At 35.1% G+C, this 13,301-nt stretch overlaps 1 protein-coding gene across 1 annotated transcript in view; it reads left to right on the forward strand.

Annotated features, from left to right (window-relative positions):
- Window positions 1-13,301, forward strand: part of LOC136678000 (kinetochore-associated protein 1-like) — a 46,040-nt gene that overhangs the window by 12,429 nt on the left and 20,310 nt on the right. Inside the window, exons 12-32 of the mRNA XM_066655745.1 lie at window positions 446-550; window positions 673-716; window positions 1,514-1,579; window positions 1,682-1,757; window positions 1,842-1,967; window positions 2,202-2,368; window positions 2,861-2,972; window positions 4,414-4,557; window positions 5,104-5,160; window positions 5,305-5,376; window positions 5,683-5,802; window positions 6,929-7,072; window positions 7,683-7,778; window positions 8,088-8,191; window positions 8,614-8,716; window positions 9,398-9,532; window positions 10,540-10,659; window positions 10,752-10,824; window positions 11,237-11,304; window positions 11,638-11,972; window positions 13,047-13,219. Coding sequence (XP_066511842.1) covers window positions 446-550; window positions 673-716; window positions 1,514-1,579; window positions 1,682-1,757; window positions 1,842-1,967; window positions 2,202-2,368; window positions 2,861-2,972; window positions 4,414-4,557; window positions 5,104-5,160; window positions 5,305-5,376; window positions 5,683-5,802; window positions 6,929-7,072; window positions 7,683-7,778; window positions 8,088-8,191; window positions 8,614-8,716; window positions 9,398-9,532; window positions 10,540-10,659; window positions 10,752-10,824; window positions 11,237-11,304; window positions 11,638-11,972; window positions 13,047-13,219 — 2,440 coding nt within the window. The remainder of the gene's footprint in view (window positions 1-445; window positions 551-672; window positions 717-1,513; window positions 1,580-1,681; window positions 1,758-1,841; window positions 1,968-2,201; window positions 2,369-2,860; window positions 2,973-4,413; window positions 4,558-5,103; window positions 5,161-5,304; window positions 5,377-5,682; window positions 5,803-6,928; window positions 7,073-7,682; window positions 7,779-8,087; window positions 8,192-8,613; window positions 8,717-9,397; window positions 9,533-10,539; window positions 10,660-10,751; window positions 10,825-11,236; window positions 11,305-11,637; window positions 11,973-13,046; window positions 13,220-13,301) is intronic.

Consider the following 13,301-nt stretch of genomic DNA (forward strand, 5'->3'; position numbering starts at 1 on the left):
CTCTTGTGATCTTACATGTTCTGCTTCTTGTTAGTCATCATCGTATGTGTTCTACTTTTTACTATGTACAGCAGTTTTATCAGCGTAAATTGTTTAAAGGGTGCTGTATATATACATCTTACTACTTGAATTTAAAGAACTATAAAAATGAAACTGCTTTATAGTTTGCTGTTCCTAAAAACATAACCTCAGCTAAGCAACAGTAGAAGAATTATAATCTTTAATAGTGGCCAATTATATTGGTAATTATGGGTGAAATTTGTCAGTAGACAATTTTATAAATCCCTGTTTGGGTAGGGAAAATCTTTGTCTTGTAGAATATTTAGATTGACATTAATATTTAGGCACAATAATAACTAGATTTTGTGATGACATGCATATAACTTGAATAGAAATGTATGCTCTTATACATGTATTATACTTGCATTGATTTCTTTGTTGTTAGCCTCACCTTCGGAAGCTTTTGGTTCAGTCTCTTCCAACTATGGATGTCCTCTACTCTCTTGAGGTGTCAGCACTGTCCTCACTGGTGCAGAAAACAATCAGCATGGTAAAACTAACACTGCAAACAAAATATTACTTATGTAGTCTTAGACCAAATGATTTTTTCCACATTAATAATATTGGCAAATGTTAACTGGGATTTGTTTCGTTGCATTTCCATACATTTAGGATGTCATCTATTTGCTGGAGGGTGTTACTGAAAATTTAAAGAGGTGAGATGAACACTGAGATTGATGCACTTTATTTATCACTTTTACAAATGCTTTATTTCCTTAGTTGTCCTTTCTGTATAAAGCAGATTTCATAGTGATATTATTTGCCTAATTCATAGATGCCAAACTCTGGTTAGACTTTCCTTGTTAACCTAGATTTATGTCATCATGCTGTCCATCACTGTTGGACAGTTATGTGACTATGAGTGGTTTATTTCTAAATGAATATAAAGATGATTAAACATGTAGATAGTAACGCATTTATAAAATATGTATAGTATATTTAATTAATCACAAAAAAGCAGATTTCAGTAGAGTATACACAGCAGCAGTGATTTTTTCCCCCACTGTCATAATTACAAATGATCATTTGTAATTTTTATTTTGTCTTTTACTTCTCACTGCATTATTTATTATTGTTTTACCCTGTTGTCCCCTGCTATTGTTGTACTATAAAGTGTCCTTGAGTATCCTGAATAGCACTTTTAAATAAAATGTATTATTATTATTATTTCTTTTTCTTTTCTTTTATTGAAAGTGTGTGCTTCATCCACATATTTGTTTAGCATCATAAGCGTCATAAATAAGGTTAATCTCAGATTAAGTATCGAAACCTGAGCTGACAGAGGTTGTTCACTTTGCTTTATCACAAATTAACTGTTATTGTCTTTATGGATTTTGTATAATTTAACCTTATTCAGGTACGTTGTGCTTTGGGGGACATGTTATGTATAATATAACAGAGCTTGTATTATCTGCTCACTAACTGATGAATATTTACTCTTCTTAATGCAAAGCCCTCCGGACGCATCAGCCTTTGGGTTAGTCCTGAGGTGCTTCACAGAAGCTTTACCAGAAAACAGGTGTGATCTCATATATTTTTTTGCTCTGTTTAATTCTAATAAGTTCTATTGTTATATATACATTATTTTTATTTGTATTGAAGCCTTAACTGTCATCTACAGGCTGAACAGGCTTCTGTACAAACATAAGTTTGAAGAAGCAGAGAAGTTTGCAATAGCTTTTGAGCTTGATGTTGAGGTAAAAGGGCTTTACATGTCACACTTTTGTCTTTAATGTTATGTATATTTAGTGGTACATGGAGTGGTTTTATTCTCTTTCTAGCTGGTGTACAAGGTAAAGTTGGACTTCCTGCTGGAGAAGCTAGCCTCAGTGGCAGTTAACGGACAAGGCCAGGATGTGTGGGCAGGCCTTGTTGAAGAGGCCAAGACAAACCTGATGAAGATTATGGTACAGTCTTATTTTAATTGTTTACACCTTCCAAAATTACAGAAGCACTTGTAATGAACATATAGAGAACATGTGTTTTTCCTCAAATGTGTTTAGCTGCATTACTTTGATATGTATTTATTTCAAATGACAACCTAAGTGTTTATACGTCTGTATTTTTGCAACATACCTTCTAATAGACTAGCCTTCTAACACATGCTTTAACTCTTGCCTATATATTATTTATATCTCCAGGATGAGCAGTATGTGGTGCAGTACTGTCTCAATGCTTTCTGGCCCACACTCAGTACGGCGGAGGAGATGCTGAACTATGCTGCAAACCGCTTCCCTTCATCACAAATTCAGTCAGCTTTGGCCAAACTTGCCACATACTGCAACCTCTATGGCTCAGACAACTTCAAGTAAGTTGAGTAATAACTATAATAAGCCGTTTCCTAGCCCAAACTTCACAGTTTTAAATAGCTTTGTTCTTAGATATTTGAGTATGAAAGTAATAACATCCAGAAAGGTGGAAAATGGGAAAACTTAGATTCAGAGATTTTTCTGTCACTCTAATCAGGAATTACAAAATGTAGGGATTCATTGAAGAAATCCAACCCAATGTGTCTAAGATGAATAATTGCCCACTCTCTCTCTCTGTGGGTAGAATGGCTCAAATTCTCCCCTCATCACCAGCATGATGCTAGCCAATGTGGCTGTCAGTTAGTTTGCATAACAGAGTTGGCATTTAGTGTTCTACAAGCGTTGAGCTGTCCAGTGGCATTCTCTTAGGAGCATTAGCTTATAGATAATTGTGACAAATTATTTAGCCTTTTTTATTTAATCATTTTAAAAAGTTGACAAATACTTAAATGAAATATGTTCCCACTCATGTTTTGCTTACATTGTTTTAGTGGCGTCTCCTGGATTGAATTCCTGAACAGCACCGATTACCTGAAAATTATACTCCGACTCCTTCGAGAAGGAAATCTCAGTGGCGCACAATACCTGTGGCTCCGACATGAGGTGAAACTACATTTCTACAGATGGCCTTAAGAAGGATAGATGATATTAGCTCTCATTCATCTTCAACCCTATTTTACCCTTTGTACCTGGCCATTAAAGTACTACAGATTGCTGTTGCTAAATCATGCATTTGGTGTTTTTCCATCATCTTTCAGAAAACCACCAAATATTAACTTTGCACCACAATTATATTGTGAGTAAGATTGCATGATATGTCGTTTAAGGACATGCAATGTCACTTGGAGCACAGTGTGATTGGGGCTAGAGCTGCGTATCACATTTTTTAGCTTACCCAGAAACGAGAGAGAGACCCTTTATTTAGAGTAATAAATATGCCTTATTAATAAAATAACATATTGGATTGAATTTACTTCTGGTGAATCTGGTGCAATTTTAATATCACATTTTAAATCGCAGAAAAACTAAATATTGCATTGTCATTTTGTATTGTTCAGCACTAATTGAGAGGAATTTTGAAGCATATAATACATGTGTATTATATAGTGCATGTGTTTTTCCCTGTAATAACTTTACCACTCTGGGATGGCCGTTCAAGTCATCTGTGCACATATTTAAAATGTGAATTTTCCCCTGTGATCAATTTAAGATGAAGTATGTACATAAAATGAAGCCTTAATTTTCTTGCTTCATTAGATTGATATACCTCTTTGTCAGAATCAATTAAAATGGTTTGAAGTTTTTAATGCCCTTCTATTTTCTAGTCCTCATGTCATTGTTCTAAATGCAATGTTTTGGAATTGGATTTTTGGTGCCATGTCAGCAATTGTTGTGTTAGCAAAGTAAAAGAGCACTACAACATCTTTGCCTGTTGTGAGAATATTTATGCTATATGAGTTTTAAAAAAACTTTTTGTTGTTTGAGTGAATTTTTAATTAGTCTTGGGGATGAGCTATTTATGATTCTCTCTGGATATGTTTAGAAAATTATGCTTTCCATTGTATTCCTACAATAAGTAACCATGAACTCTGTGCTGCAGCTGAGTGCTGTGTGTGTGTTACATTGCCAGATATATTAGTCAAGGTTTTGTTTAGTCCTATAAAACAAACATCCATCTGAAGGCAATTGGACATCGGATGACAAGCCCTGTGCCTTGAAAAAGAAAGTGCAAAGTGACTCTATTGCTTATCAAGTTTAAACTAATATTGTACTACCTTTTATAGGTTTATTTGAACAAAATTCTAACAGGTTTTTATCAAATGTTTGTCAAGTTCCTGAACTGACTCTTTAAAAGCTTGATGTTTTCAGGTAAAAGATTTGTGAAATAATGTGTGGTATAACTGGACTGCTAATTTTAAATTAGCATTAGCCTATATCTGTTAACTGAATTTTGACATTGTTGAATATACCTTAAACATTTCAACATAAAATCTGAAAAATAATCTGTGAGTTTTATAGATTTTTTTTTCTTTTTTCTCTATAGGGTGAGTTTATAGCTAAGTTTGATGAGAGGTCCCTGAATGCTCTGTTAAATTCCATCCAATCAGACGTCCCATCACTGGACCTCAAAACCTGGTTCAAGGGACTAGTTGTTCCCTTCATGTGGAAAGTTTTGCCAAAAGGACAGGTAAGATGGCAGGAGAGCAGACTTAAACAGGAGGTTGTGATCATTAATTTTTCCAGAGAATGCATGCTTGGTAGGGCTTGGTGATATAGCTGAAAAATATATCACAAAATTTTACATTTTTGAAAGTATTGATATTTTAATTGCCTTTTTATAATACAGAGCATGAGAGAATGCAGAATAAAGAGAGATCTCACTTTGATATACTCATATCAATATGTGATTGGCTCTTTGAGAGCTAGGATGGGAGTAGATGTGGGGTTTGTTAAAAAAGCCATTTTGCATTTAATGCGTTTATGTGAAACAACTGAGTGTTCTGTCAAACATTTTTCTTATTGCTATTGATGATGTGTTTATCACAGTACGTGTTGGTGGTTGGTGTTTGATGAGTGTTAAAGTCTTGCTGTTTGCCAATATCAGCAAGTTTAAGCTTCGATATTTGCATAAACGTTTCAGAGAAACATATCTCATTGAGTATTTAAAAAATGGAATTAATCCAGGACAGTGAATGTTTGAAAGTGACTGTATGTTCATTTTGTGTGTTCACAGAGAATCCTGGCCAAATGGTTGGAGCTGCGTGCAAGAGATCTAGAATTAACAGAAAAGGTATCGAGTCCATCAGTACAGCATGCCAAGATTTGTCAGCAAATTTGTTTGATCCGTGTGTTTCAAATTTTGGCCTTTGCCATTACATGATTTGGATTCAATAATATGTGTGTTATTTATTGTTTGTTCTTTATTTTATTTTAGAATGGCTGGCCTCAAAATGGACTAATGCTTGCTGAGCTTGGCCTGCCATCCTTTTGGATGTCCACCAATATGGTAGCATATAGTTTATTTGTCTTTGAACATTTTTCAAGCTTCTTGACCAATTCAACGATCACATAAGCAAAACCAAACAAGTTAATGGCTTTTTGTTCAACTAGGTTGCATTATATTAAAGAAATGTTTCAAAATTATGGTTATGGGGAATTACAGAACTCCAGTTGCACATTTTGTCAAATGATCATTTGGTGTTGATGTGTGACAGTTACCTGATGTTTAACTGTAATTATTTTTTAGCTGTGGGTCAAAAATTGTGTGCATAATCACTTCAAAAATTCAACAAACAGGTTTTGTATTTTACAGACAGAGGACTACAGATCAGAGGAAGTGGAGCATCTAGAAGGGCTGGTGAAAAATTTACGGCAGCTGTGCGATCTCTACTCTAAATACAACTGCCGACTTTCACTCTCTGACTTTGAGATGGTATGCAGATCAGAATATATATATCCTATATACACTGGCAGCCTGCACATCATTTTTACTTCCAGATGTAAAGTGGTTAAATTGATAATAAAAAACAAATATTATGTCAGCTCCATGAGAGTCTCAGTGCAAATCTGCAACAAACAATGAAAAAAAAAGTTACTGTCTGTTATACTGATTTAGTTTTTATTCTGCCAACATCAATCTAGAAATTGATTCCCATGAAAATGTTAGAAGATACTTATGGTTGCTAGCAGAAAATAGGATTATTTTATTATAATATAAAATAAGCAGAAATAGCATATTTGACTATAATTTCTTTTACTGTATTATCAAGTTGCAGTAACATTTGTAATGAAACATTTACATATTAGTTACAAGTTTTTTGCAATTTAATATACAGCATAACAATTGGTGCTTTTCCGCATGGGACGAGCTCTACACAACCTCACTCAACATGCTTAAAGCTGGTATCTTTTCCACTGGCAGGGCTCCCCCCGATATAGAGCTGGTGATTTTGCAAAACCCTGTCTCTAACAGGAATCGCTGGCTTTGAAAACCATAGCAATGACAGCGGTAAACGTAGGCGCTGTTTACTCATCGTCTATTCGGGTGTTATTTTAGTTGTTTGTACTGAACACTCCGCGCCCCAGTTCTCACAGATGAGTTTTACTTGTTGCACGTTCAGCTTTCACTGGAAATTTTTATCGGCCATCAGCCCAAGGAACAATTCTTCAAAACATCTCAGGTAAATTTACGAGCTGCCATTGTGAGTTTGTGCTGGATTTAAATGGGCTCTGCATTACGTGGTGATAGACATGTCACTGACCAGTCAGTGCTCTGCAGGGTTTACATGTCAACATTTAGTACCTACTCTGCACGGTTAGAACCTGGAGCGAGCTGGGACTGCAAACCAGGGACCAGGTACCAGATTTGGCCAGTGGAAAAACAAAAGAGCCATGTCGAGTCGTGTAGGTCCATGCATTGGAAAAAACGCCAAAAGACGTCCTTTGGCCTTATGACACAAATTATTGTAAACTTGGTAGTATTTACTTACATGAGTGATCAATAATAATGAATGTGTAGTTGTTATTTCCTGTGTTTGTATGTTTTGGGTGTTTTTTAGGGAAGTACACGCAGTATGGCTTTTCTGATGCTCGATAAAGTGCTTGCTCCGGAGCTGATTCCTGGCGTCATTGAGAGCAGTGTTAGACCTTATGCTCTTGAGCACAGACTTGATCTTGATCATGTTCTCTTAGACTACATCAAGGTAATGTGTGAATATAATCATTGTTAGTGATTGTGAATGTAGCATATTCAAATAAAATTTTCAAAATATTATTATTATTTTAATAAAACAACAATTGACATTATTCATATTACCTAGAGCTTTCCATCAAATGACAAAAGAGCAGGGCAATGTTTAAATTTTGAATTACAATTATAGATTTAACAATAACATCTTAAAAGATATTTTTACACCTAATATATATCACCAGACAGTTAGGACAGTGTATTTTTGCTGTGGATATTTCTGTTTTACTGTGTTTCAATAGCCCCCTCCAGAGTGTATTCCCACCTTGTACCCAGTGATTCCGTCATGCCATCATTTTCAAATTTCTTTTGAAGTCTCAAATAACTTTAGGACTGTATTTCCACCATACTGGCTGCCATAAAAACAAATAGGTCTCCTTGGCTACATGACTTTCCCTGCACTTTTTGTAAAATACAAACTTTTAAAAACATATAAACATAAATACATTTTAAATATCAGTGATTTTTGTGTGAACAGTCATGTTATAATAGAATATATTAATTTAAAAAGATGACATGATAAAATAACTATTGATCAAATACATTAAATTGCTATTTCTTCTCAGGACTTGCTGGATTGCTGCAGTTCTCAGATCACTTCTCTTTTCACTGAGTGGGAGGCGAAAGCAGTTGCTGTACTCCGCTGCATGACTGACACCAATGTGAGAGCAATTGTTTCGCACATTCCAATATCATCTTAACAAAACATTTAAATATATTTTAAAAAATTCTTATTTATTAAACTGGGAAGTCAAATAATATAAAAGTCTTGATCAGATTAGGACACATCCAGTAGCATAATCAGCAAACTGTGTTGTGGCCCACAGGTATTTCAAACCAGTCAGCTTTTCAAATGTTTATTTCATAGCTTCCTATAGAGATGATTATAACTTGCACTTTTGGTTAATGAAGAAAAGAAAGTTTTATGCACTAGAAATGTCTGATTTCCATTGTAATGCTATGTGTTTCAGCTGGTGATGGATGCTGTGCTTGAGATAATGTACAAGGCTGTGGTTCCATGGAATGAATCCATTGAGAAACTAGTTCAGCAGCATCTGGAAAAAGAGCACCCAAAGTAAGCTAAGGCTCCAGTATCATATTGTAAATGATCTATAGTGTATGTTGTCCAGAATTTATATCATATCTGTTATAAAGACACATTGTCTTTGATGTATAGCACCCTCATGTGGGGAAGTTCAGCTAACCATGATGTTTAACCATGAACATTTATACAAGTATACAACCTAATTCCATAAGGTGCTTTACAGCTAAAAATATAACCCTCCCAAATTGGGTTTGTGAGATTGCTGCCGTAAACTGTGATGAAATAGTTCACCAATTTTAAAAGGGTTTGTAAACCCCCCCCAACCCTGATAATTAGGTATGTTTAATATGTACAATTTTGAATAAGAACTATACAACTTCTTTAGAACACAGGGGTCAAAGACTTTTTAAATCCATTTTCTATTGCTCTCGTGCTTCTCTTTACACTTATAGACAGGAACTCTTAAAGGAAAGTTATCGTTTGATGGAGATGAAGAAGCTTCTACTTTGTTATGGGATTCGTAACTTAACACTTTCGAACTCAAGAGAGACTATGGTAAGTGTTGAAATCCACCTTTTTTATGCTCGTCTGTTACATGTGATGAGTTTGTATATTTTAGGTATAAGGTTTTTCTGCTTGTAATGAAAGCTGAGAGTTTTCGAACTGACTTTAGGCCTACTGGAGTTTTCCTTCGTTGCTGTCCGACAAAATAGTAACTTTAATAGTAATTTAATAATTTTCCTTTAATAAAACTTTAAAGGAGAAGGAAAAAACCTTCACACAATGTGAAGGACTCCTTTTGTATACAAATGTTGCAGTAAACTAAAAATATCACAGAAAAGGAGATACAAGGTTTTTATTTGGATAGCGACAATTTAATTTGTTTACCTTTTAATTAATTAATTTTTTTAGGTTTTGTGACTAGATTAAAAGATGGGATAAACTCCCATCATTTGGATGATTCAATGTGCATCCATGCACGTATTTTGTTGTAAAATAAAAAAAAAATAGACCTTAATTAAACTGTCCAGGACTACCATGCTACACTGGGAAATTTAGAGCCCTTTGTTATGTAATTTAGTTTTTTTAGTGGATGACTTTAATCCATGAGTTCTATAATATATACTATAACAACACTCTCTGACCAAACTTCAGTTCATAAAAGGTTATGTGAAGGTCATATCATAATGAAAAATTGCTCTCCATATTTTAAGTACTCCTGTGTGTTTATAACAGATGCTCGTGCGGCACATTCTGAAGCAGGACCTGCCTACCTCACTAGAGGACTCTCTGAAGTTGGCTGAAGCCTATAAGCTCAGTTCATCTGAAATCCACTATATCCACTGCATTCAGCTTTTGGAGCATAATGAGGTATATTAATCCCAAAATATAAGCAGCAAACACAAAGCCCTTTGCTTGGCCTCTTTTTTGACATGTCAAAGTAAGTAAGAAAACATATTCAGATAGCAGTGCAAGCAAATGTTTTCACCTGCTGCTATACAGGTTACAATAAGACATTTGATTCAAGAACACCCGAGTAAGAACTGGATATATTCAAACCTAAAATAATGCATTGGTCAGTTATGTAGCATATTTTACAGTTTAATCATGTGATGGAGGTAGGCGAATGAGACATTGAGTCTTGGTGTAGTGTACTGTAGTTGTCTGAGTTGGGAATCAGATCCTAGTTTGGTGTGTGTTTTACCCTCTTCACTACACAAAGATTCCAAACAAAAAATCCACAAGCAGCTAAATGCTATTGTACATTATAATGCATTTTAAAAAGAAGCTTGTGCACTCACGCTCAGCTCTTTTGTCTTAGCAAAATGCTGATGTTGGAACCTGTTTAGCATAAAATGGATACATACAAACTCTTGGAGTATAGTTCCTTCGGCCCTCAACTTCATATTTACCAAAGTTTGTCCTGGTTTAATGAGAATTCTGTTTTCCTGAGTTACTGTTAAAAACAACATACTATTAAAATGAAACAAGGTTTTATAAATCAATGTAAATTATGGCAGATGTGCTTGCTCTGGACCATGAAAACAGTGAGCCTGTCAAAACTAGATGTATACACTGTATTTAATGAAATGAAAGTTCATGGTACACACCATAAGTATTTACATTTTTTTGTTTCAAGCTGTTAATAGTAAGTAAAAAGAGAGTCTTTGCTTAAAATTTGTTCTTTCACTATGTTTAGAATAGTTGCTCCATTTTGATATTAGCTTTCCCTACACTTCACACAAGAACAGTGGTCAGTCAAAGGCCATGTTAAGGGTCAAAAGCTTGCAGATTTTCTGATGATAATGTTTGTGTATATGTATTAATATATGGATTTGTATTTGCACACAAGGTCTTTATGGTTATATATTTAACAGAGGGAGAAGTGTACGGCACACCTGAAAAAGTTGCCCTCTGCTGAAGCAGAACTTGTAATCGAGCGACTAACCAGCTGGGCAAGATTTCAACTGCAAAATAAGGCTCACATTAGTGAGGAGGTTTGTGGAGTAATTACAAGAACTTTTGAAGTACAACTTCAAAGAATACAATTTTACATGAAGTTTTAAAAGTGTAAACCTTTCCTCATCAGCTCAAGAAACTGAGGATGCAAGTTGCCCAGACATTGGTAGAGGCACTGAAATACCTGCAGAACATTCAAAAAGGTAACCTTTTGGGGTTAAATATTTAGGATGTTTAAACCACTTAAGTCTGATTATTATATGCCAAATAACATATTTTGTTGATTTTTTATTTTTTTTTAATGCCAATAATTGCATGGTGTGTTTTTTTTTGGTTTGTTTGTTTTTTAATTCTGTTTTATTATAAATAAATGGAAAGTGAATTAAAACTATCTGAAGAAGTTGCCTTTTTAAATCTCTAATTTCTCTAAGAGAATTTACTCTTAGAAAATCCACATGTAATTTAACGGGGGGGTCCAACATTTGCATATGGCGCATAAGCTACTATGGTGTTTGTTTCCTGTTTGTGCCTGATTTTTCCTTTTTGGGGAATAATTGCATGTAAACAACATTTGAAAGTTTTTGTAGCTCAAGTTAACCCTTTTTGTTCTCACAGATGATGCCTTAAAGAGAATGGGGTGTGAGAACAATTTGAAAATGTTTACAACCATCGCTCACTTGCAGGCATGTAAAAACCATTTTATTTGTAATGCACTTTACATTTCAAAGAAATCTCTAAGTGCTAAAAATATATGTTGTATATTTTGATTTTATTCAACAAACGTTTTGTTAAGCAGGGCTTTACTGAATAATGTTGACGGATTCTCAGTTATCACACTTCTTAAATATATGTAAGAAATTTATGAAGCTTTAAATAATGTATATATTGTAGAACTGTGGGTTCTGTTAGATAAACTAGCCCAGACCATCTCTTGGTTTTGGTTGGTAAAACCTATAAACCTTTAAAGGACATGCTTAAAACTGCATTGTGTATGAAAGTCTTCTCTTAATTCTCAGGAGGACTTTGACATCTTCCTGACCCCTGAGGAATATGATGACCCAGCAGTAAGAAGGCAGTTCAACCAACAGCTCATCACTGCATATGAGAACACAAGAGCTTGGAGGCACTCGGGGAAAAAGCATCCAGACAAAGTTAACATCTTCAAAGCAGACGACAAGGTCAAAGCAACAGTGGCCAATGATCCTGATGGTAAAACCAAAACCCTGTCCACTGAGGCTGGGCTTCACCGACTGGCCAGGCACCTTCAGAGAACAGAGCAGGAGCTGTGGGCAGACCTGGCAGTTAGAGCTTTAGAAGCTGGTAATGTGGAGAAGGCCCTTAAAATACTCAGGTAAGTTCTAAGGCCAGAATACTGTTTTCTTAAGTTAAAAGCAACCCCTATAAAATGAGGTGTGCACAATATTGATAAAATATCGTATTGCAGTTTTATAAACCACAATACTGCACATAACAATATATAACAATTATACCGGTGAACATTTGAAGCAGTATGAGTAAAGATTAGTCTACACCAGTGGTTCTCAGATATTTTAGACCAAGTACCACCTATTATTAAACCAAAAACTCCAAACACCACATGAAAACACTTACGCTGTAGGCACACCTATGCATTTACGGCTTACTATTTACTGAAAGGGTTGAGCTTAGCCATGCATTGGAAGGGACTAGATAAGTGAGCTTATATATATATATATATATATATATATATATATATAATATTTTCTTTAAATTGAATTATGAAAATTCTGAAACAGATTGTTTAATAAAAACAAATATATTTTCAATAATTCCTTTTTTTTTTTGGCAAATATTCAGATATCATCTGGCATACCACTTTAGGATGCCTTGCGTACCACCACTGAAACATGTACCACAGTTTGAAAACCACAGATCTACACTATTTTTGACTTTATTATTTTTGTTGCTTTTTGCTTTGAGTCTACAACCCAGAGTTAAGATTGCTGGGTAATCTATGTAACTGATAAACAGGATGTATACCAAGATGAATTGTTTAGTAAATACCAGCCTGTGCCCACCAGTGACGTTGGTTTTAAGATTTGGGATTAGGTTGTGTAATCTTTTTAAAGGTCACTCAGAACTGTTGGCTGACATAACAGAATTGGCGTCCTCCTCCGAGCATGTTGAGCTGCCCTAGGATGTTTTAGCAGAGGTTTTAGTGGCAGAATTGTATGCATACATTTTTGTATTTTTGTGTTGTGGAGAATATGAAATAGTTCAGAAATAGGTCTGTGTCTCTTAGGTTAAAACATGAAAAGCCTTTAATGATCAAAAAACATGTTTCTATAACAACGCTGTCCTTAATACCCAGTCACTTTCCTGAAGGTAAACAAGTAATCATGTAATCACCCCCATAAGTGAGTAATGAGTTGCTGTTTGTCTTTAGTGAGCTGTATGAGCATCATCCCAACTCCAGCACTGGCAGCGTTCTTTTCAGCACAGCTCAGCGGCTGTGTCAGATGCTGGAGGATAACGTTCCCATGGTGCTACCTGAGAGAGTGAATCTCCCAGTGCTCATCCACAAACTTGCCTGCCAGGCAATCACTATCTGCCACACAGGTACCTCTTCAATTCTTCCCATAGTAAACACTGACTTCATTATTTATGCTGTGTAAACACTTGTGACATGTATGCAATCTCT

Source organism: Hoplias malabaricus, chromosome Y (genome assembly GCF_029633855.1).
Source record: "Hoplias malabaricus isolate fHopMal1 chromosome Y, fHopMal1.hap1, whole genome shotgun sequence".
In the NCBI taxonomy this organism is placed as follows: domain Eukaryota; kingdom Metazoa; phylum Chordata; class Actinopteri; order Characiformes; family Erythrinidae; genus Hoplias; species Hoplias malabaricus.